The 23,737-nt window shown below is 48.2% G+C and overlaps 1 protein-coding gene and 1 long non-coding RNA gene across 4 annotated transcripts; one reads left to right on the top strand and one right to left on the bottom strand.

The window, feature by feature from the left end:
- Window positions 1–5,003: 5,003 nt before the first annotated feature.
- Window positions 5,004–7,083, bottom strand: DLX2 (distal-less homeobox 2). Of its 2 annotated transcripts, none has more exons than XM_027677910.1 (3): window positions 6,673–7,083; window positions 6,258–6,445; window positions 5,004–5,993 (listed from the first exon to the last, which is right to left on the bottom strand). In XM_027677910.1, exons 1-3 carry the CDS (start codon window positions 6,995–6,997, stop codon window positions 5,679–5,681), a joined length of 828 nt encoding a protein of 275 aa, XP_027533711.1. In that variant the 5' UTR covers window positions 6,998–7,083; the 3' UTR covers window positions 5,004–5,678. The 2 variants fall into 2 exon arrangements, with proteins under 2 accessions (XP_027533711.1, XP_027533713.1); XM_027677912.1 differs by having other exon boundaries at window positions 6,258–6,442.
- Window positions 7,084–7,602: 519 nt separating this feature from the next.
- Window positions 7,603–13,326, top strand: LOC113965328. 2 transcript variants are annotated; one of them, XR_003533517.1, is made up of 3 exons: window positions 7,603–8,143; window positions 10,134–10,180; window positions 13,244–13,326. It is a non-coding gene; the product is annotated as an uncharacterized LOC113965328 (long non-coding RNA). The 2 variants fall into 2 exon arrangements; XR_003533518.1 differs by lacking the exon at window positions 7,603–8,143 and adding an exon at window positions 8,576–9,460.
- Window positions 13,327–23,737: the final 10,411 nt, after the last annotated feature.

Below are 23,737 nucleotides of genomic sequence, written 5' to 3'. Positions count from 1 at the left end.
AGCTGCAAACCCAAGAGGGTCAGCATCATTTCACTGTATTCTCTTCTTGATTACAAGCCGAGCCCATCAAACACAACATAATTACAGTAATTTCAGGTTTATTTATTCTAATGCAGTTTCCCCATCTCTCTGGTAATTATGAGCAATTTTTTCGCCCAGGGAATCTTTTTGCATTAACAAAAGAGATAACGCACTGAAAGCCAAATTTGCTGTGCATTGAGAAAAGCGAAGAAAAAAAAAATAAAATAGGTGCGAGCTGCCATCTCTGCAATTCTCCTATATTGGAGCTCTGCAAATTGCTTGCAGGTGTATGGAGCAGAGCTGTCAATAGGAAGGGGCTTCCAAATTAGCAAATGCACAATGTTGAAGTAATGAAGACAGACTTAGCAAAATTGCCAAACAACAGATACCTCTTTAATATCTTCCACCCAAAAAGAAAAAAAAGAAAAAAAATCCCCTTGGAGTGTCCCTGCGAACCCCTTTCAATGGCTGGGGATGTTGTACATGTGTCAATCTAATTGCAGAGCACAGAGCGGCCCCTGAAACTAGAAAAAAAATCAAATATCAGAGCCCGTTTGCATTCCGAATTTGCTCCCTTCGTTTAACAGAGGGGGATAAGAAATCCCCGCCGCCGGTCTCTCCGCTCTTCCCGCCGCCGCCCACCTGCCCCGTTCCCGCCGCCACCGCCGCTCTCATGCCCGTGCAAAAGTGCCATGTCCCCCGGGCATCGGCGCCTTCCCCTCCCGGCTCCCGGCTGGGGACCGGGCAGTAACGCACCCCTCCGCAAGGAACCGACAAACGCGCACCACAAAACCACCGCCGAAAACGAGCGCTCCCCGACGCCGGCAGCCCCCGGCACCACGGCGGCCCCGGGCGGGAGTGTCCCCGCGCCGCCCCCGCGCCGCTCTGCCCGCGCTGGCTCCGCGGCTGGCGCGGCTCGGCCCGCGGGATGCCCCGGCTCGGCCCGCGGGATGCCCCGGCGCGACCCGCGGGATGCCCCGGCGCGGCTCTGCGCGGCAGCCCCGCCGCCCGGCACGCCATCCCCGCTCCCTTTCCTCGCCCTGGTGCCGCCGGCGGAAAGTTTTGCAGGGAGACTGGGCCAGCGGAGCCGCCGCCGGTGCTTCCCCCCTCTCGCGGCCCGCGCGGGGCATCCATCCACGTCGCGCCCCGTGCACTCACCTACCCCCGAGAGAAAGGAGCCTGTGTCGCCACCCTTACCTTCCGCCTCAGTCCCTGAGGCTCTGGGCACAAGTCTTTGCTTTACAACAAACCAAAGGACCGAACGCGGCTTTTTGCTACGAAAGTTAGAGGAGCGAGAGAGTGTGTGAGAGAGGGAGAGGATAGGGGAGGGAGAAAGAAAGCGAAAAAAAAAATGAAGCCGAGCACAATAATAATATCCTGAGAGTGCAAATGTGGATTGAGATCCCCCAGAGATGCACATGCCTCTGAGCGCAGCAGCCTTTTTGCAGCTCTGCTCTTGCAGAATATGACTGAAATTTTCTGCTATATAGCCTCTGTCTTTATAGCTGATGAAAAAAATTGCAGATTATTAGCATAAATGTTTACTCTTCATTACGCTGATGACATTGTGCACTCGAGATCTTGGTAATCTTTGGGAAAATTATGAGTAATTTTTAAAAATTTTAAAGCAGCAGCAGTTACCATGCAATTCAGGCTAATTCTGCGTAGGCTCCGAACGGATATAATTATCGAGGAGTCAAGATGTTATGCTAAAAACTATGCATTGATATTCCCATTTATTATGTACATACAACTTTGACAATGTTGATGCTTGAAATAGCAGGAAATTGTCTTGCGCAAAAATTACAGTCCATATTAGGACATGTGAAATTGCGAAGAATTATATAGTAATTGCAGGCTTTCAGATGGGAGAGCCAGAATGCTCAAACTAGTGCAAATGTGGATAAAATTACAGATCAGAGCAAAAATTAGGGAAAAAAGGGGTCTGGGATTTTTCAAGTTGGCTATAGGATTCCGGAAGTGTCTAATGCCACATGATTGCTTCAGCTTTAGGGGAGACATTCATGCCTCAAATAACTCCTTTTGCCAGAGCCGCTTTAATTGAATTTCTCGTGCTTTCTCTTTTCACCGGGCAAATGAGTAAATTGCCTCCCAACGGTACAAGCCCGGCCGGCCCCGCCCGTGCACCGGGGAGGCAGGGGTGCCCCTCGCCCGGGCGGCTGCCAGGCCGCCCCCCCGGACAGGGCTGGCCGCGGAGCTGTCACTTACCCCGGCCGCCCCCTCGGGACCGGCCCCGCTCAGGCGCTCCCGCCGGGAGCCGAGCCCGGGCCCGCCGGGGGGGGGGCCCTCGGCGCTGGGACGTGGGGTAGAATAGTCCCGACCACCCCCCTAGGCTCCCTCCCCCATTTCCCAGAGCTCCCCGGAGTGCTGGGGAGGCCGGGGCAGCTGTCGCCCCTCGGTTATCCTGCTCCCCGCGGCTCTGCCCGGCCCCGGGCGGCCGAGTCCCGCGTCACTGTGTCTTGTGCGAGGGCTCATGGTTCTCAGCGCCTGCCCTATCTATCGGACAGATAGATCCTGTCCCATCTATCGGACAGGAAAAGAGAAGAAGAAAGTAGATTACAAACATACACATATCTATACGTATGCATCTGCGGTACGCGCGGAGCTGCAGCGCGCCCCTGCCTTCGCCGACCCCAGCACGGTGTGAGCTGCATTTAGGATGCGAGCAGTGGGCGAAACGAGGAGGCTAGAAGGGCTCAGGGAGATACGGGGATGCTGAAACACGGAAAACCCATCGCATACACCAGGTGCAGACAGCCCAGAGAGAACTGCTGCTAGCAGACAGCAAATAAATAGTAATAAATAAATAATAAAATACTAAATAACTAAATAGCAGAAAGAAAGCGTGGAGGTCCCCGTCCTGGGTGCGGTGTGCTCTGCTCCCCGACCGCTGACAAGCGTCCCCCCGCTGAGGAGGTCCTCGTCTCGGGGACCCCACGCGGCTGTCGACATCCTGCCCAACCCCACGGGGCCGGGCAACACACCGCACCGCACTGCTGCATCGGACTGGAGGCGCTGGGCGCAGGTGTTTGGGGGGAACTTTATTCAACTGAGTAAAGCGTCTGTAAAAACGACGGGGCGGGGAACGGGAAGGGAACTGTCTTCGTCCCAGCCCGCGCCTACGGTCTCCTCGTGCATCTCGGACGATCAGTTTAGCAAAACTTGTGACCTGCCAAAGGGGTGTATCCCACATTCCCCCCTCCTCCCTCCGCCGGGGTCCGCGGAAACACCGCGCTGCTGGGGACACAGCCCCTGTCGCCACGCGTGCCGCTCCGTTCCACGCCCGCCGCCCCGACGGTTCGCCGCACGCCAGCGGGGAGCTTTTGCCCCTGGCCTGAGTCGAAGCTGAGGCCGCTGCCGCCGGGTCTCCCCGCGGCCGGCGGGAGGGTGACGGAGGGGAGAGATGCGGGGTGGGCCGGCCTCGCTGCTTTCTGGGGAGGCTCTGGACTCTCTTCCGCGTCCTCGCCGCCGGGTCAGCGCCGGGACCGGAGGGCAGCTGCCGCTTCCCCCTTTGTCTCTCCCGCTCCCTCCTCTCGCTTCCTTTGCACCCGACTTCCAACACCCCCCCTTCATTCTTCTCTTTTCCTCACTCCTCCTTCGACCCCCGCCTCCTCTCGCCCCCAAGCTTTCCCCAGGCTCTCAGGAGCAATCTGCCCTCCCGCCTCCCCCACTCCTCCCGACGTGTCTCCTGTGGGGCCGCCCCCCTCCGCCTTCCCCGGCCCCGCCCGAGCTCCTCATGCCAAGGCCTGTCGGAAGAGTCTCGGCCAGGCTGCGCATTCCCTACTCCGGGCAAGCTAGCCTGGGCGTCTTCATCATCTTGTCTGCAGCGGGATCTTCCTCACGGCTCTGTCTCCCGCTGCCTCTACCTCCAAGGATGGTGGGGTGACAAGGGCCAGAGACCCCCCCCCCTCCCCGTTTTTGCTTCTTCCAGCACTAGGATCTCTAGGGATGCAGCCCGAAGGGATGCACCCCTCAGGGTTACAGCTTGGAAGGGCACAGCTGGAAGGTGGGCACCCCTAGGGGCGGCAGCCCCGAAGGGTGCAGCCGAGGTCATAAAGTGAGGGTTCAGCTCAGAAGGGTGCAGGGAATGGAATGGAGTGGAATGGAGCGTTCCAGCGGGCTACATCAGGGAGGGGTCCACCCCTCGAGGGATACATCTCAGAAAGGTGCAACTGGCAGGGGGTGCTGCCTGAAAAAGAGTTAAGCCTGGAGGGATCCTATCCTCGTGGGGTACATCCCAGAGGTGCTATGAGGGGTGAAGGCTGGGGGGCTGCATCCCAGAGGGGAACATCCTAAGGGGTCCAGTCCTCCAGGGGCACATCTCGGAGAGGTCCAGTCGGTGCCTCCAGCCCTCGAAGAGCCACAGAGCGGCTCGGGGGCAGCCATCAGCTCTGGCTCAAGCAAAGCTCCCACGCAGGCTGCCGGCCTGGGTGCCACAGCCAGAGGGGCACAGCGAAATGTCTCTGGGGCAGGACTGCGCCCGGGGACCAGCTCCAGGACTACTGAGGTCCTTGGACACGGCCCTGCCCCAAACCCCTCCGGACCGTCTGGGAAGCCGGGAGACGGCAGGACTCTGTCCCGGGTGAAATGTCGCTGGCGCCAGCAGGCGGGGGAGGGGAGAGGGAGGGCGGCTCTAGGCTGCTGCAGGCAGCGCTGAGTGATTCATGACCTCGCCGAGAAGACTGGCAGGGGCGAGATTTTATTGTAGATGGGAAAAGGGGGAAGAAGGGGGGAAGTTGCACTCCTGCGGCAACAGTTGCAATGGGGAGGGGATGGAGGGGACGCAGCGAACGCCCGGGTCCGGATCGACACCCCCAACCTCTCCCATTCCCAAATAAACTCAGCGTGGGCACCATGGAAACAATAATTTATTTAAATAATCTCTGCTGATTGTAAAAGAAACATTAAAGAGTGTTTAAGTTTTCCATAATAAATAACAAAAAATACCCTGTTTCCCCCCCCCCCCACGATCCTAGACATCAAACGGCGCAAGGGAAGGGTTAGTGGCAAGGTTGCCGGTGGGGCAGTGGTGGCGGAGGCGAGGGCTCGCCGCGGCTCGGCGCCCGACCCGGGGAAGCCCCGTCGGGGCACAAAACCCGCCCGGAGCCAGTGCACGGGCGGGAGCTGCGCCGACACCGCCGCCTGAGACCAGTCCCCACCCCCGCCGGACGATTTTGTTCACGGCTAAAAAGGATACCTTAAGCACGGGGGGCTTCTGTTTCAAATCTACATATAAAAATTATTTATTCTTTTTTTATCATTTTATTTTTTAATCCCCAACATCGAGGTGAGGTTATCCGCAAAGGCACCTATCAATTTTAAAAAAATAAAAAATAAAGTTAACCAGAGTTCTGCACCTGTGGCTTGATGAAATGCCGGGGGAGAGGACGAAGAAGGACGAAGGGAAGGAGGTGGGTACTTATTCCGCAGCGTGGTTTTTTTGGCGGCGGGAGGGCGGACCCACGGGGCTGAACGCACACGGGGTCCGCCGCTTGCGGCAACGGGGCGGGACGGGGCACGGAGCAGTTCCTCTCCGCCGGAACGGCCGGAGCCAGATTTCACCAAAACACCAGTGGCGGCACCTCTGTGCCCCGCGGCTGCCGGACGCGGCCCGCGGGCTCAAGTCTCTGCAGCGCCTAGAAGATGCTACCGCCGCCGTGGTGGTGCGGGGGCTGCGTCGGCTGCGGGAGGGGAGCGGCCGCCGGCAGGTGCGCCGGGCCGCCGGGCGCCGGCGGGTACCACGAGTAGCTACCGAGAAAGGCGGCGGCGGGGCTGGGACTGGCGGTGCCGGCGCCGCCCGCCGTGCGCGGGTGCGGAGCAAAGTCCCAGGCGGGGGGCGAGGAGGGGGACGGCGGCGAAGCGCTGCGGCGGGGAGGCGGCTCCGCTGGGATCTCTCCGCTCTTCCACATCTTCTTGAACTTGGAGCGGCGGTTCTGAAACCAGATCTTCACCTGGGGAGAAAGAGAGGGTCAGGCGTCCGCAGCCTCTGCGGCGCCGTCCCGGCGCCCGGGTCGCCCGCGGCGGGGCAGGGACGCGCAGGTTTCGCAGGCTCGAGCAGTCCCGGCACTGCCTCGGCGGCGCTACCCCTTCGCCCGCACTCCCGCCCCTGGGCCGTCGAGGCGCCGTGGGCCGACCTCCCTCCTAGAACCCCGCGGAGGGCGAACGGTCACCAAGGGGCGAGACGCGCCCGTGGCCCCGCGGCGGGAGAGCCCTACCTGCGTCTGTGTGAGGCCGAGGGAGGCCGCCAGCTCCGCTCTCTCGGGCAGGGCGAGGTACTGGGTTTTCTGGAAGCGCCGCTGCAGAGCGGCCAGCTGGAAGCTGGAGTAGATGGTTCGGGGCTTCCGCACTTTCTTGGGCTTCCCGTTCACGATTCTGATCTCGGGCTCGCAGTCTTCCTTCTCTGCTGCGGCAGAAACGGCGACCCCGATAAGGGAAGGCGCCCTCGCCGCCCCGGGGCCCGCCCGCAGCGCGGCATCACCGCCCGCCCCGTCGGGGCGACCCGCCGAGAACGAGCGCTCTCCCGGCCCACCCCGACTCTCGGGCCCCGATCGCCTCCTCGCCAGGCCTGGAGGGAACCGCCGGACTCCCGGCGGCTCACTCAGCTGTGTCCCCCGCGGGGTTCGGACGTACCAGAGTCGTTGTTGGCCGGAGAGGCCCTGCTGCCGTAGGGCCCGTAGGAGCCGTAGGCGCCCGCGTAGCCCACGTCGTAGGCGGCCTTGGCAGAATAGGGGGCGGCGCCGCCGCCCGCGTAGGGGTAGGAGCCTACGGGGCCGTAGGGCGGCCCGCCCGCCGCCCCGTGCTGCTGGTTGGTATAGTAGCTGCTGTCGGTGGCCGTGGAGACAGGCAGAGTGGGGGACTCCTGCGGCTTGTGCAGGCCGCCGTGCTGGTGGTAGCTGCCAGCGGAGATCTGGCTGGCGTGCATGTCCGGCACCAGACTCTCCAGCACCCCGGTCATCCCGCGCCCCCGCCCGCCGGGGCACGGGCCGCCGCCGCCCCAGGGCCGTCTCCACGGGGGCGAGGCGCTCAGAGCCGCGCCACCATGCCCGGCGCTCCCCGCGCTCCGCCGGGGCGGTGCAGCCGCGCTCCCGCCGCGCCCGCGGGACGGGCTCTGCGCGCCGCGCGCCTCCGCCGCGGCATTTAACACGCGTCACGTGGCGCGGCGCACGTCACCTAGCAACGGCCAATGGGGAGCCCGCCCGCGCCGCTCCCCCGGGTCCGCGGAGCGCGGGGACGAGCGGCCCCGGGGCCGCAGGGACTGGGACCCTCCTGGGGAGTGGGACCCTCCCGGTCCCCGTCGTGCGGCTCAGGCTGCCGCCCCTATGGTCGGACGGCGCGGTCCGACCCACAACGGCGAGCGTTGGGGTCTGCGGCTCGGCCCGGCTTCTTCTGCCGTGCTGTGCCTCCCGTGTGTGTTCCCGACCGGCCGGCGACCCCAGGGAAAGGGCCGCGCGTCGGTCCTCCCGTGAGCGATATCTGCACGCGGGCGCGCCTCGCTGCGGGCTGATCTGGGAGCGCCGCGTTCGGGGGTCCCTCTCAAGTGTTCTAATCCCCGGGAGAACGGGCACATCGGGGGAGATCAGCACCCCGTTCTCTGTGCCAGAGCGGCAGCGCTTCCCAGCGGAACCTCCGCAACGTTACGCGTGTGTTTCACACGGCAGCTGCTGGCGGCACCCACGGGCCGTCCCGACACGCGGCAGCCGCGAACGGCGCTTTGTTGCGGCCCAGGCACGACGGCGGGGCCGGTGGTGCCAGGCACCTCCGAACAGCCGCCCGTGTCTCTGTCCCGTCCCCGCCCGCTGGCGACTGCATGGGGGCCATCGGGGCGCGTGTCGGGCGGGCACGGCGGCGCTGTCCTTGGCCGCCCTCTGCCGGGGCAGCGCCGGGGGGCAGCGGCCAGAGTAGTGTCTCAGGGGCGCTAGGAAGCGCTTCGGAACTTTATTCTTGTCCTCTCCCTCGCTGGACTGTCCCGCAGCGCAGCGGAACCGCGTGGGGCTGCCGGGCGGGGAGCGGCCGCGACCCTGCGGGAGCCTCCCGGGTGTTCAGTGAGGGAAGGCAGGGAGGCGGCATTGGTGCGAAGGTGGCTGCGAATGGATAAAAAAAGGTAAAAAGGGTAAAAAAAAGAGAGACCGGCCGCCGTGGCGTTGTTTCAAGGCCGAGGGGGCAGCGAGGCTCCCCCGCACCTGCCCGGCCCCGCGAGCCCCGCGCGTGCCCCCTCAGGCCCCTGCTCGCCCCCCTCACGGCGCAGGGGCCGCGGCTCGGTCTCGGCCGCTTTGAAGCGGAGCGCGGCGGGGGCCGGGACGTCCGTGCCCAGCGGGGCGGCGGCGTTGCGGCGGGACCGAGGGAGCGGGGCTGGGCCGGGCCGGCCGCCGGCGGCAGTGGCAGGTGGCTCCGGCAGCGGGACTGGGGGAGGTGTGGCGCTCGGCCGGGCCAGCGGTGAGCCCGGGGCGCGGCCTCCGCGGGAACCGACGTGCCCAGGGCCCGGGGTGGCACCACCGGGACCTGGCGTCCGGCCTTGCTGGGGCGAGCGGGGCCCGGGGCCGGCCGGGAAGGAGCAGCTGCGGTCACGGGGATGGCCCGGCGCCCGCAGCAGTGGTTCACGTCCTGCTCACTCTCCCAAATATAGCTGATGTTCATTGCAAAAGAAAGCCGGTTCCTGCAACCCGCTGTCTGAGCGACTGCTGTCCCAGGTGACATATTTGTAGGACTATTTCTGTCCGTTGCTGGACGAGGGCCGGCAGCCTGAAGCAGCCGCTGGCTGGAGCGGGAGAGGGACGGACAGCGTTTAGTGACTGTCAACAGACAGGGCAGTCAGCTACCCTTCATACGTTCTGAAGCATGCGCGATGGTTTTAAGAAATACAAAGAAGAAAGGACATGTAATCTTATATTATCTCATCATAGGATTTAATAAAGCAAAGGACTTACTCGGGAATTTGTCCTTCTATGTGACAATTTTTGTTTTTAAATTAAACTAAATATTTTAGTGCCGTATAGCTCTATGCATGTGCATGGTGATCTGTACAAAAAGTAAAGGGCATGATTTTGTTTACTTCAGCTTTTTTGTTTACTTCGTGCAAGTTGTTCCTCATAAGTTAGTGCAGGACTCACAAATTTAAATGAATTGTCGCATGGTAGCTGCTTCAGACTCTTACAGCTTTGTTCCTGCAGTTTGTTTTGCCTCTTTGGAGGTAGAGACTTTGCTGGAATGACCATTGGGGAGTTACTTATGCATATATTCACATGGCTGATCTTGTAGATCTGATTTTAGTATTTCTAATCGAACTTTTCTTGTGAGGTAGTTGTTTTAAACAACTTGTATAAATAAAGGTATGACTCTCTGAACTGTGAAGTTGAACAGCTTATGATAGAGGGAGACAAGACATCAGGCAGCAGGAAGGAAGGAGAAAGGGTTGTATTAGGTAAGAGACGACTGTCGTGAATGTTTTAAAACACACTTCTCTGAATCAGTCATTGTATTAGCAAGATGTTTAAAAAAATAATGGCATTAGGCTGGCCCACGTTTATGTGTTTTCATGTTCTCGTGTCGAGCTAATAATTTTAATTCTACTTTTTTGGCTCTGCTTTGGGAATTGTGAATGTTACATGGATGGGTAATTAGAAAGGACCCAGGGAGACTGGGGCGTGAGATAAAACTCAGAGGACTAGCAGTGTTTTGTATACCTGCTGTTCACTACTCGTCAGTCCTGATTGGTTTTGGTGTTATTATTTATATCCCGTGAAAAGGAATGTTTGGGTGATATAGGTTTTGTATCTTATGGACATTAGTGAGTCAGTTGCACACGGGAAAAAGATGCTTGCTTTCCCACTGCAGAGCAGTTCAGCGTTCAAAAGGTTTGGTCGTGAGGTTTATATAAATATACAGCACTTGTTGCCAGAGGCTACAAAACAACTGAGCTGGCTTTGTTGTTGTTGACTTGTTTTCTGTAGAAGCATCCTCATGCTGCTAGGACTGTGGACATATTTTGTTTATCAAGTATACTAAACACAGTGTGTATAAACACAAAAAAGGACCATCAGTCTTCAAAATCATCATCTCCAACTGATCAGCTTGTATTATTTTTTTTTTAACAGGGCAGTTGTATATGACTCATAGAAATGGCTACAATAACTCCAGGTTGGTATGTTTTATTTTTTATTAAGTATTATTTCTATGATTCCCTTTCTAAAATAGACTTCATCTGAGAAAAATGTGAAAGCACTTAAAGGCTGATATTCTCACTCCATATACATTCTATAGATTTAACCTAGGGATCAACAGAGCAAGTTGTTCCATAATGTCTTCTCTCAAGTTTCACTTGCAGAGAACCAAACTTAGCATGAACAAAGAGATTAATTTTTAATCTGGTGTATTTTTTAATATTATTTTCCCCATTATGATGCACATTGGGCTGAACCATTTCACTTCAGTAGGAATGTGGTGAATCTTGAGAGATAGGCCTGTTATTTCTGATAATGTTGCACAAAAGTCATTGGACTGCAGTCTCTACTGCAGTGGCATGTCAACAAGTATGGATTTCTTTTCATGGCTAAGGGAAATGCTTTCCGGTGGATTTATGGTGATATATAAAATGTGTGGTATAATCCTGAGTGTTTGCCTTAATAATAGAAGAGTAATTTAAATCATGTGCCAACTGAAGCCATGAGAAGGGTTTATCCTTGCATTGTACCTATGAGATCTGGTATTACTTTTTAGAGTGATGGTAACAGTTAAATCTTCCTTTTCTGAGGGATTAAGCATATCACCTTTTAGGAAATTGTGTGAGTCTTTCCAGTACCTCTCTGTAAGCCTGCTGCCTGCTGTGCTTAGTTTCAGAATCCAGCATAATCATTTTCCTCTCTAAAAACTGTTTATTGTCTCATTCATCTATTCATCAGATTACTTCATATCAAAAATCACGTAACTCTTCTGGGAAGAATATGCTCCCTTGTGTGGCTCCCCAAGGATTCCTTTCTTAGCCCCTTGTTGTAAACAGCTTATACAAGCGTGATAGGAGACATAGGTTCTGTAAAATCCTTTCAGAGTTATTTATTAAGCTGTCGTGGTCTCAGATTATTTTTTTCGGTGATGATTCACTGGCAGCTCAGCACCTTTCTTCAGTAGAAACCTTTGCAGACTGGAGCACAAACTGTGACTTTTAATAGTGGATTAGTCTGGTGTTATTTAGCACAGGTGTTTCTCAGTTGTTTCTTTGTACAATGGTGGGGAAGTGCACAGCCTGATGCATTGGGGTGAGTGTCTAATACTAGCACATTCATAGGTCTAATTATTGCTACAGATGCATGGTGTGGGGGTGAGAAGGAAGGTCTGTGTGCAGAATGTGAAGGCACTAGAGCAGCAATCTTTGTAAGTGGCAGTGGGTTTTGGGAATAAAGCAAAGCATGCCCAAGCAGTCCCTCTTGCCTCCTTTAAGAATGTGAAATTCTACCCTGTGCTTAAGTGGGGCCCTCATGCTGTTCTGATCACCTATGGTACTTCCAGGTATTTTTTTTTCTTTACCAGACGTATCATAAGTAAATACTGACAAAAGCTATGTGATATGTTGGGTATTTTTTAGTAGAATGGGATTGGTAGAACAGCTAGAAAGTAATCTTTTTACTAGTGTTTTATGGGAATGTTAACTAGCCACAGGCTGGGTAGTCATGGCTGAGGTACATGTATACACTCTGGAACAAGTGCTTACAAGCCCACTTTACAGTGGATTTGAGCAAACTCAGGTTCAGCTCACACCTACATCTTTGTTAAAAATGTTTTGTATGTGAATATTTAGATGGGAAAAAAATCTTTAGTATGAGCATGCATGACAAATGCTTTCAAGATGAATCACTAGATAATTTCTAATATTGCTGTTGATGACAAGTGTGAGAGAAGCTGAGAGGCGTTATTTTGTGGGAGCAGATTTGGGCTGAGTTGATAATTATAAACTGATAATTATGAACTCTTGTTTTGCACAGGTAGTGGAGAACAGATTTTTTTGCCTTGACTGTAACATCTGTACGACCTTTACCTGTGCAGTCTAAGCACAGTTAAGGAAACTGTTCAACACTGAGAATAACCTAGACTGCTTTGGTTTTAGCTCAAGTGTGATTATTTTAAGGGTTCAGTTTAGTGGACAATGGTATTTGGAGCTCAGAAATGCTGTATCACCTCAGTGTGGTTGGATGAATTTTGATTTGTAGTGCCTGTGAACTGCCTGAGGCATGAAGTGCAGTTTCTCCTGCAGGATGTTGTTTGCGATGACACCTCCTCTGACTGGCAAATAACAAGGTCTGTTCCTGGTGGAAAATATGAATGTCTTGCTTGGAAGGATGAGATGTGTGTTTCACTTTAAAGAAGATATGTACAGGAACAGATCTCCTAAATGGATTATACAGCTGTAACACACTTCGGGGATGTACATGGTTGCATTTCCATCTGGAATGCCACACTAAATTGACTCAAATTGTGGACCACGCAAACTGCAGAGCTTCTTCTTGGGAACACTTGGATATATGCTCTGGGATTTGGCATTGGCTATCCCCAGCCTCTTGTAGGCAGCTTAGGTAGAGATGATGAATTGCTTGAAGTTGTAAATTTAAAAGAAAATGTTCTTCTTTCCTGTAGTGAGAAAATATGCACATATAAAACTTACAAATTAATTGTCCTTGAAGTTAATTTGCTTTTTGTTTTTAAAAGTGGTGAAGTCAAAATAATCAGAAGTGAGTACATTAGTATGATCTTGACTGGTAAAGCCACAGTTGTCCCATGAACTGGCTGGGGAACCTTTTCTTCAAGCTGTATAGCTGAAGTCCATTGTGCAAGTATGAAAACAGAGATAATTTGTCTGTGAGGAACACTCAAATCTCATAGTCTGCACACATATCTGTCTTGAAACTGTTCCTCCGTTGGAGGGAAGGGGATGAAAGGAAGTGTGTTCAGATTCATAAGAGTTACTGGCCTTTTGTTTTCTTGCAGTTGCTTAGCTTACAATATTGGCAGGTGCTCTGCACATGTATTTAATCTCATAGTATTTTTCCTGTTGGCAGAATGCCTAGATCTGAGAAGTACATGCCTTTTATGAATGCTGCTGTAAATCTAAGTAAATTAAATTAGAATGTTGTTTTTTACTTGTATGCATGGCTGTGAGAGGATAGTGTTGTCATCTAGACCAGCTCAAGCTCCTTAAATTTTTTTTTCTTTTCAGCTTGGAAGCTATATAACCCAGAAGAAAAGATCTTTAAATCAGAGAGAGCACAGCAGCTTCTGAGAAGAGATTATATAAAGTGGCAGGTGGGAAGTTAACTAAGTAAATTCTTTTGCCTTCGGGCCCTCTCATGGTATTAAGTGACTTTGCATGTAATTTGCTAAAGTCATTGAACAAATGCATTAAAGATAATAATGTGAACATTAAAGTGTAAAGAATATAAGTGGCCACAGGATGTCCCCACTGTTCCGTGCTGATACATCCTCATAGGCTGTTTATGCTGTAGTGCAGAGCTTGACATATTTCTTAAATATGATATTTTGTATTGTAGAGGTTTTCACATTTATTTTCGTATTTCAAATGTTTATGTGGCAGGGCAGCCAATTAACATCTAGACAGAGGTAGAAGGGAAAAAAGGAATTGCTTTGCTTGGTTGCTTTAGGTTATTAGCACCGTGCTGTAAACAACTGAGCTAATCTCATGTTGACCAAGAAAGTGAAGGGGCATACTTATCTGAGGACTTGTCTGAACAATGCTGGTGGTGTCAAATACACTAAAGTGTGAAAGTAAAAGTAATGTTTTTGGGCTATTAGGGTGGCTTACAATGGAAGTGGTTTAATTTAAGGAGAAGTGAGTAATTCTGCAAAATAAATGTATCTAAGTGGGAAGCTGGTGCAGAGAATAGCTACATAAAACTTACACCATGGCCTCTGAATAGTATATGTGTCCCAAAACTCTGTAAGTACTGTATGTGATGGATCAGACTGTGGCTGATACTGCGCAAGGATATATGCCCCATCCCTACAAGTGTTCAAGGCCAGTTTGGACAGGACTTTGCACAACCTGGTCTAGTGGAAGGTGTCCCTGCTCGTGGCAAGGGGAGTTGGAACTAGGTCATCTTTAAGGCCTCTTCCAACCCAAATCATTCTATGATTGTATAAAAAGTATAAAGCATAAGGAGCTCTATGTTAAGGCTGGGACTTCATGTTAAAATGTCCTCCTGAGTTTGTTTTACTAAGACCATGCTGTTACATGTAGGCTGTGGCATCAATGCTTTCCTTAGGAATTCTTTATAGCTACTTTACCTATATCCAGTTGCTTTGGATTTTCAGCAGTTTTGAAAATCACAACATGTGTTTTGAAGTCAGATAGTATTTTAGATGAGAAACAATGACATTTTGGTTAGCCCATTGTGCCTGAAAATTCAAGCAGTGAGGCCTTGTACATTGGATATGAACAGACATAAGTCCACAATTATACCTTTTTACATGCATGTGGCCATTCAGCCTTCTGGGACAGCCTGAAGAGGAAACTCTTCTTTCCTGAGCAGCTTACTGCTTTTGTTTGTCCTTTCTACAGTGCAGGAGCTGTGAATTACGTTTTTGTATCAGTGGCACACTGATACAAGCCTTTTCTTACTGAATTGAATGTTGCAGTGCCAGCAGTATTCTACAGTCTTGTTTATCTGGTAACTTCCAGGCTTGGATTGTCTATCCTATTTCAAATAGCTCTATAGGCCAGACTTGTCTGAATAACTGCAGTAATTGTGCTGCGAACAACAGATGACTGGCATTTCACTAGAGGTGCTTCCTCGGGACTTGGTGAATTTGAACTTGCTTTCTCAAGAACTGCTCTTAGAAGTAAGCTTGGAGTACAGCACTCAACATATAATCTAAGTCTATTCTTGTCCATGAGGACATGCTGCACGAATCTGTATGATTGTATATGCGTTTATTATTGAAAGAGCTTCAGGGGAGACGAATGTTTTCTCTTTTCCAACATGCTATACCTTTTGGGTGTTTTATGTGGAATGGAAGTTAGCTTTTTTGTATCTGTGGTTTTTATGACAGTATTTTTACAGAGGAAGCATATGCTGTCATCCACTTCAGTATGTGCATGATTCCCGCTGGACCTGATTCATACTACTGCTACTGCTGCCTGCTTAGTCATTTGGCTCACTGACATCAGAGGTAGTTTTGCATGAAAGAAAAAACTCTGATGGAGTTGTTAGTGGGGATAACTGTTCAAAACAATGGGACTCTTATGTATCCAGAGGCTGCAAATCTTTACTTGGACCTGTCTTTGAACTCTCGCACTGACTGATGTGAAGGGATCCAGTGATGAAAGCTAATCACCAAGTAGGTAAAACTTTCACAGTGCTTTTGGAACTGAAAGGCTGCAGTTGCAATACAGTGTGTGCAAGCTCCCTGGGAGCTGGGAAGGTGATGCATGGGCAACTGGGCTGTTGAACTCTTGAGCGATCAGGTTTGTAAGGAGCCTGCAGTGCTGCTAATTCAAGAATCCTGTTGTATGAATCTTAGTGCTTTGAAGAGTTAAATGCATTACTAAGTGCACTGCAGCGAAGGAAAATGCTATCCTACAAACAGGGGATTTCTGTGCTTTAATTGAAGCTGTGAACAGTTGCTCTTGAACAATGTGAGGCAGCACATATTGGAGGAATGATTGCCCTTCAGACATAAACTATACAGTATAAGCGTTGTAAGCTTGCTTCAGAAGACTCTTTGTGTCCCCTTGGTTGCTGCCTTTCTTTTTCCTTCTTGCATACACATACCTCCTTGGAATGGGGAATAATTAGTGTAATTTTTTAGTGAGAGAACTAGCTGCCCAGAGGTTATGAATTCTCTCATTTTCTCATTACCTGACAGGAATGAGGCAGGAGATGGAGTTCCTGCCTGGATGGGTTCAGGTTACATTCCCCATCTCATTCTATGGATCTGGCACTGTAAATGGTTAGGAAAAGGCAGCAATAAGAAATGCGGTCTCAGGCCCTCTACCTACAGTATGGCGTGACTCTTTCAGCTCTCTGTGTGTCTGTGTGGCACAGGAATGCAGTGATGCTGTGGTTGGAGTATAGCAGCACCCAGCTTGCTGTGGGAATGGGGATTTGGATGTTGCTGTCTCCGACCTGAAGAAATGTATGCCATGTCCTCAACCAGCTTGATTTTGAGAAAGAAAAACTGGGTGGGAAACACTGTGTGTTCAGGTGATTTGCTTTATGTTAGCTGGTCCAGTCTTGACAAAACCCAGGAGCAGAGACAGATAGAAAGGTGTGTTCATAGCCACATTGTCAGGAAAATAAGCTTTCTTCCAGGAGAGGGCACATTTCCACTAGGTTTGTGCCAGTACAGCTGTGTTGGCAGGCAGAATCCAGCCCCCTGACTGAGAAGGACATTCTGTCTTTGACCTTTCAATCATTCAGTGATGAAACCAGACCTTTCCTGGCAAACTCTGAAATGGTAAAATAGGTGTGACAAGAAGCATTCTTCTAACTGGTAACTAGCTGTGGCTGCCACTTGATACTTACCCAGCATGTGGCCTTACATATTTTTACATGTCGAATTCTGATGTTATGTCAGTGATAGGGAAGCTGGGCAGGGGAGAAGAGAGTACTGTTGAGTGTGAAAATTACCTTATGTTGGAGGGGGAATGGGAAGGAGAGAGGACTTTCATCTTTCAAATGAGGCGAGGGAACAATGTGTTTTAAAGTCCAGAGACTGGCTGTTAAGTTGAACCAGAGGTTGCTTTCCTGTTATTAAACTTCTTTTTTGTTATGCGTGAAGAAGACATTAAATACTTTTGAATTCTAAAAGTGTCCTCACTGTTCTGGGGAGAATTGGATAGAAGTAAGTTAAGAGTTTGTGGGAGTATCTGTCTTTCAAACAAAAATATGCTTTTGTTGATCCCTGGTTTGCATGACCTAGTGGACTCGTTAAGGTTCTCTGCATTGTTCTGCAGAGACTTGATAATAACCTTACACTGTAATTAGCAATTCTTCAAAGAAATACCGAGCTTCAACTAATGTATTACCATTGATGATTTACTTGGTGAACTGATAGCAAAGGTAGACAAATAACTGCCTTTTCCCCCTCATATGCTGCCCATCAGTTACTTAAGCATATTACAGGGAGGTATAAATTGGACCTTTCTTTTTTCAGGTGACATGTCTGACAGCTAGCTGTTTTCTTGTTGCCTCTCACACATTTTCTTTTTTGACAGCAGCAACTCACCTGATAGAGTTGATGTGCTGTTTTTAACACAAGTGTAGTGTCTATTGTTTAGCCAGGAAGTCAGTGATGCATCATCTCTTGAATTTCTGTTAATTTTAAATTCTCATTGCTGCATCCTTCCTTTCTTATACTGTTTTTTTGGGGGGTTGTTTTTGTTTGTTTGGTTGGTTGGTTGGTTTGTTTTTTTTTTACTGTAAGGGTGAGTCACATTCTCATGGAAGTTGTTAAGGATGCAGTTACATTTAAAATGACATTTAAAAACAAATATACATCAGGTCTGTTGCTTAATTGCACGATGATATATAACAATACTTAGTTCATACACATACACAAATGTGCATTGGCAGTTTTAACAGGAGATTCTGCAGGCTTAGTCTTCCTCCCTGGTTATGGTACTTGATGGTAAAAAATACAGCTGTATACTTATGAAAGCCGGCAGAAAAATCTCTTTTACAATAGCAATGGTTATACTCTTACATCCTTATTCCCTGCCATTATCCACTACTGAAAATGGATAATTGAAATTGGAGTCAATGTAAACCACAACAGTCTTCGTGAAAAATAGTTTTAACAATTTTGTCAAGTAGCTTTAAGCTGTGCTTAGGGGTAATATCAGGAAATCTCAGACAATCCTCTACAGAATCTACAGAGGGAATAGCAACCATATTGCAGACTTAATGCAGTGCCTTCAGGAGGTTTTCTGGAGGTAGTGTTTGGACTTAATCTGCACACAGCATTCATGAAGAGAAGCATCCCTGGGTAATACCTTATTTGCATCAGGTATTTCCACTCTTGCCTGAAGGAGCAATGCCTGAACTTTCTTCTGCATGAAACTGAAACTTCAAAACCATGTTGTTGCCAAGTGTGTCTGGTGTATTTATCACTGGAGCATGGCAGTGTCTCTTGAACAAACATCACTATTGTGACGAGATGATTAATGGATGTATCTAAATGTGGTTTCTAAATGTGTCCACTTGGCTGCACTGTAGATTTATAAATATATCCCTCTCCTGGCTTGTTTCTTAAATTAGTACTTCACCTGAAGTTGACGAACTTTTAATTTCTTGGGATGCTTCAAAAGTTCTGGCATCACATCTTCTGGGAGAAAAAGACTTTGGAAAATCGTCCTGAATGTAGCATAAAGATCTACAGCTTACAACCTCTACTGGTTTTTTGTATTTTCTGTTATAAAACTTGTTGAATACAGAAAATGTGAAATTCAGTGGTTCTGTTAGTCTGTCTGTGTGTCATTTTCAGTATAGTTTTGGGGCAAAGAGCATTGTTTTGGAGTTCTGGAGTTAGGGTAGAGGATACATGAGCTGTGTACAACCACAGGGACTGGCATCCCATCCTGCTAGGCTTCACTTCCCTGTCATGCAGCCTCTGGCCCTGGAGAAATGCCTAGAGGGGGCAGGAGTCAGGAGGGAGACTCCCATCCACCCAAAACAGTTGCAGAGGAGGGCTCTGCATCATGATCCCTGCTCCTCAGTGGGGCCAGCTGGTTCAGTATCAACCCTGGCAAGGCACTGGACTTACAGGGACAAGCGTGGCAAAGCCAGTGGGACTTGTGCAATGTGAGGACATTAAGGATGGGTGTAAGGAGATGAAGAAACCTGGTCTAGTGGAAGGCGTCCCGGGCCATGGCAGAGGGGTTGGAACTAGATTGTCTTTAAGGTCCCCTCCAACCCAAATCATTCTATGATTCTATGTGGCTGATCTCCAGTAGACTCATAATGCTGTGACCTCTTCTGAGGTACAGGAAAATTAAAACGAGCAATGCACTGTCATAGATGTCTAGTGTAATCTCTACCAATGTGTTCCCAAGCAAAGATCTGGACTCCACCTAATTTGAAAGCTGTTTTAATAGATGCTAGTAGTTCTACTTGTTTCGTATCTTTAACATTGAATATCATAAATTGGGAATTACATTTCAGTAGAAATTACATGTTACATATCTTTCTTAGGATAGCAGAGCATAGCTATCAATTTATGGATTACTTAAATGAAATATTCTCTATTATTATTACATATTGCTCCATCAAACACAGTATTAGATTTAAAAATCATGCACAGAGGAACAGTGTTTGGTAATGCATAGCATTAGCAAACAGCATTACTGGGCAGTCTGACCACCCGGCTTATAACAAAGGCTTTGGCTTTCACATCAGTGAGATCTTTGTATTGCTGCCAGCATGCTTTCCACAACACTGCTTCATGGTTGTGTAAAACTTGTGAGAGCAGAAGACTTATAGAAATAACAGGCTACACCATTATGCAACAAGATTATACACTGCTTATCATAGATGAAGTGCTAAATACTGGCTAAGTCATCAAAGAGATTGAGATTGATGTGTGTGTGAGTGGATGGCTGCATATTTAACTTCTTCCTTGTGTTCCTTAGTGTAATAGTGTCTTAGCTGTTGAGCCTGAGTACTTTCACTTGTTCTTGCTGTGATTAGCTACTGTCAATTTTGACTGAGCACCAGTCACAATAAGGAATAGAAACTTTCTAACCTTGTTTTTTCTTAGCTGATATATATCTGCGAAATTCCTTAAAATAAGCTTCATCCTTCTTACTTGGTGCTTTCAGTTTTGAGATTACCTGGATTTATACCTCTGAATTGTGCTTGATCATGATTGGAGAGTGATGGTTTTAACAAATATTTTAATTCAAAACAGTTTCTTTTATAAAATTAAGTAGCTTCTTCTCTATTATATAGATGTCTAGCACTTTCCCCCTTTTTCTTGTGCCTATCGATGTTTGCTTCAAATACATCTTAGTTATTGCAGTGGAATCAAAGACATTACAACATGTAATGTTTTGCATAGGCAAAACAGTGTCTTGACTTAAAGCCAATAATAAAATAATTGATGACTTAAACTACAAGAACTTAAACCAGTAATTTCTCTGAAACACTTTCTTCTATCTGGAAAATCAGGAATCTGCTTTACAAAATAGTCTGGAGCATTAAGGAAACTTACAGGTGAGGTCATTGAAACACTATAATGCTACCCTGAGAACAACTAAAGACCATGACAACTTTATCTTCGGGAAAGAACCCTACAGTTCTTATTATCAGTGAGCATTAACACCTCTTACAGTTGACAACACTAAGGTATGGGTATTACAGAGAGAGCTATGCAGCAGAAAATAAGAGCTTGCTATTTCCTGAACAACTTAAAAATAGATATCATAGTATGTATATTTCATTATGTGCTCTACAAGTACTTCAGTTTAACTGCACAAGATACTTTTGGGAGCATTTGTTTTGTTGTTTAGCTGCTAAGACTTCATTAGTGTTTTTTTTTTTACTGACAGTCAGTCAGTAACATCATTTGAAACTGCTAAGTGGTACTCAGCAATCAATAAGCTTGCTTTCAGGGCTGACTGAGGTGCTGGTTATTACTGTAGTCATGTCTGGCAAACACAGCTGCTGTTGTCTGTAGCACCAGTTTCACATTTTATTTTGGAAGGCTGCTGCAAGCCTCAGATGAGGTCACTACATGACTATAAACAGCAATGAGTGAAAAGAGATAAAGTTCTAGGATCCTAATTTTTACGCTTTAAGGAAATAAGGGAATCTGTAGATCTGCTACAAAAATGTGGAATGAGAGCTGAGAAGAAAGAAAAAGCAGCAGTAATCTGAAAACAGTGGCAAGTGTCTAAGGAGCTGTGCTTCAGGGTTAGGGGGTTTGCTGACTTTTAGACCTCTGCCTATTAGGTCATTAATTCCTGGCTTCAACCTTTGATCTTTCTGCAATTCTGGAAGCTCTCTTCATGTTTTTCCAACACAAGGCCAAAGTTGTGTGATTATAATGAGGCCATTGTATTAAACATCCCACATAGGGATACAGAACAGAAGACTCAGAGAAGTGGCTTATGTTGCAAGAATGCAACAATCCACATTGTAAAATGTATATTAATCTCAAACAGCCTTTATTAAGGCTGAATAAGGCATGATTATTTTTGTTTAAATAGAGTTTAGGAAGTTGCACCTCAAGACAAGTTAAAGGATGGATAATTTAAGCTCCACTGTGATGCATTAGGCAGAGAGAAAGGGGCTGTTCGTCAAACCAGGACTGCTGGAGAGCAAAGCTCTTGGAAGACAATGAGGAGCAAGCAACATGAGACTATGAAAACATTACTAGCATTAAAAGATTATTTTCACTATAGCTAACCATGCCTTACTGACTGTTTACGTGTAAGTGGTTTACTTGTTCTCTATGAATTTAAAGTACAAATTATACCAACACTATTTTTGTTTAATGAAGTAAATTAGATTTAAGACCTGTGAAAAGCTGTAGAAATTTCAGCATAATATAGCAAGATAAAAAAATAATTAATCTGACATTATTTCTTTTGTCTATTAATAAAATACCACATCCCTGATCATATTAGAATATTATTTACAAATCAGGATTTTAAATACGAGAGAGTGAAGCTAACACTTTGTGAAGTATATTATCCACAAGATATTCATATTAAATCCCTAAAATCTTTACACAGTTGATTATGTACACAGAACTATGTTATGTGTATTGAAACTTTGACACTTTGCTGTAACTCTCAATAATGTTATATCTCAAAAAGCACCAGAATTGATAAATTGTGCACCTCAAATTAATTAGAGACTTGGCTAACTTGAAATTACACATCCCAGGGAGATGTGTGTCCTCTGGGGCAGGGCAGAAGATGCTAGATGTATGTATTTCTTAAGAAGGGTTCCCCTGTTTGATTTTTAGGAAACATTTTCTTTCTCCCTTGGTATTTGGGTGAGTTACATAGTAGTGTCTTTAGTGGTTTCTGGAATTGCCATGCATGACTGCCTTCCCTGTTGATTTTTATGGGCCAGATTCTTGGCCATTGTAAGGTGTCATTGACCATTCAGGAGCATCATTGTAGATTTGGGAGTACAATGTAGAAATTGTAAACACCATGGCCTCCCCAGTGTCTTTGAAGTTATTCTGGTTTGTGGAGTAGGGTCAACCAAAGAGCTCTAACCCCCTTTCTGAGGCTGTGAAAGAAAAGAACTTGGAAATACCTGGAACTGCCTGATTACCCAAGGCTACTCTCTTACATATTTGCTAACATATTTGCTAATATTTTGCTCCTTCTATGGAAATGCTTTATTTTTCCCAGCTTTCCTTTTATTCTACTCTACCACCACTGACAATCTGAACTATGGGTCTAGTAAGCTAATGGTTACCAGGGCACAGCTTTTGAACTATTTACCAGCTCTGACTGAAGCACAGACATCTTGTTGGTAGTGCAGCACCTCTTCATCTTCCTCCTCATCTGTATCTAGTTTAGATGTGCTGACCATCTGTCCCCCTCCTCCATGTTCCTCAGAGAGCCTGCCCAGGAGCAGTGGGTGAGGCACTGAGTCATGGAAACAGGAACTGTATATGCCACACTGGCAGGGTCTTAGAGCACATTGGGGCTGACTCCAAGACAGATTCATTCAAGCTCACTCTTGCCTCTCAGGCTTAAGCACTGGCAGGCTCCGTCTTGTCCCACATACCAACACCTGGACTCACATGGGGTTACAGAGGAGAGTCCCAGGACGTCTGTGTTGTAAACAAAGATGTAGCTGTGGAGCCAAATACTGAAATCTTTTGAAGGTCTTGTAGCCTGGAAGATCTGTGTCATGAAATCTGTTTCAGCTAGTTCAGTCTGGTGACTTTGCATCTTTTTATTTTCCATTTTTTAAAGATAAAAACTGAAAGGAACCATTAGATTATCTTTCTCGGTCACTCTCTGAAAATTAGCCTAGCTACTAACTTACTTAGCAAACAAAACTGACAAATGTATAATAAACTAATTAGAAGGAATCCTTGGACTAGTGTAGGCATTAATAACAATAGGAAAGTTAGGGAGTCACACTGTAATAAGGGGATGGTGTCCAAAATGTTACCATTTAAAAAGAAAAAATTGAAAAACCTTCTTGTTTTCTTTGATACCACTACCAAATATTTTTCTATTTGGAAATTATATGCTTTCCGTTATTAAAAAAGGAGCATGACAGCATACCTAGGCTTCCTGTTAAGATGTGGTATTTTCCCACACAGTCAATAGGCAGAGTGTCTTTACCAGGAAATGACTGAAAATCTTCCTGGAATATGACAGATGACCTGTCCAGAGCCAGCTGTCACTGACAGTCCTGGTAGAGATAGACCTCTAATAGAGTCCAGTAATTTGGGATATATTTCAATTAGCGGCAGCCCTTCTTTTGGGCTCAAAGAGCTGGATCAGTAACTTACTACTGCCGGTTGGAATACTTAATTTATATCTTGTATCTTGCTGAGTTCAGTCTGAAGAGTGAAACTATTCATTTCATGTTGTTTTTCTTATTTAAGTATTATCACTTAAGCAGTACTTCAGTGTCTGACAACATGGCTTTAAAAAGTTAAGGTTCTTTAATAAATTTAGGAACCCGCGGTCCTGTGAATTTGGCTTGCTTTTCTG

The sequence above is a fragment of the Neopelma chrysocephalum genome, unplaced genomic scaffold (assembly GCF_003984885.1).
Source record: "Neopelma chrysocephalum unplaced genomic scaffold, ASM398488v2 Primary Assembly neopelma1_44, whole genome shotgun sequence".
Lineage (NCBI taxonomy): Eukaryota > Metazoa > Chordata > Aves > Passeriformes > Pipridae > Neopelma > Neopelma chrysocephalum.
Note: the sequence above shows the minus strand (reverse complement) of the source record. Positions and strands in the feature narration are given on the sequence as shown.

Excerpts from the sequence above, each read along its gene's own strand:
- DLX2 (XM_027677910.1), bottom strand. The coding sequence starts at position 6,997 with ATGACCGGGGTGCTGGAGAGTCTGGTGCCGGACATGCACGCCAGCCAG. Across the intron at positions 6,446-6,672 it reads TCCGGCCAACAACGACTCTG|CAGAGAAGGAAGACTGCGAG; the intron begins GTACGTCCGAAC and ends TTTCTGCCGCAG. Across the intron at positions 5,994-6,257 it reads TCGGCCTCACACAGACGCAG|GTGAAGATCTGGTTTCAGAA; the intron begins GTAGGGCTCTCC and ends CTTTCTCCCCAG.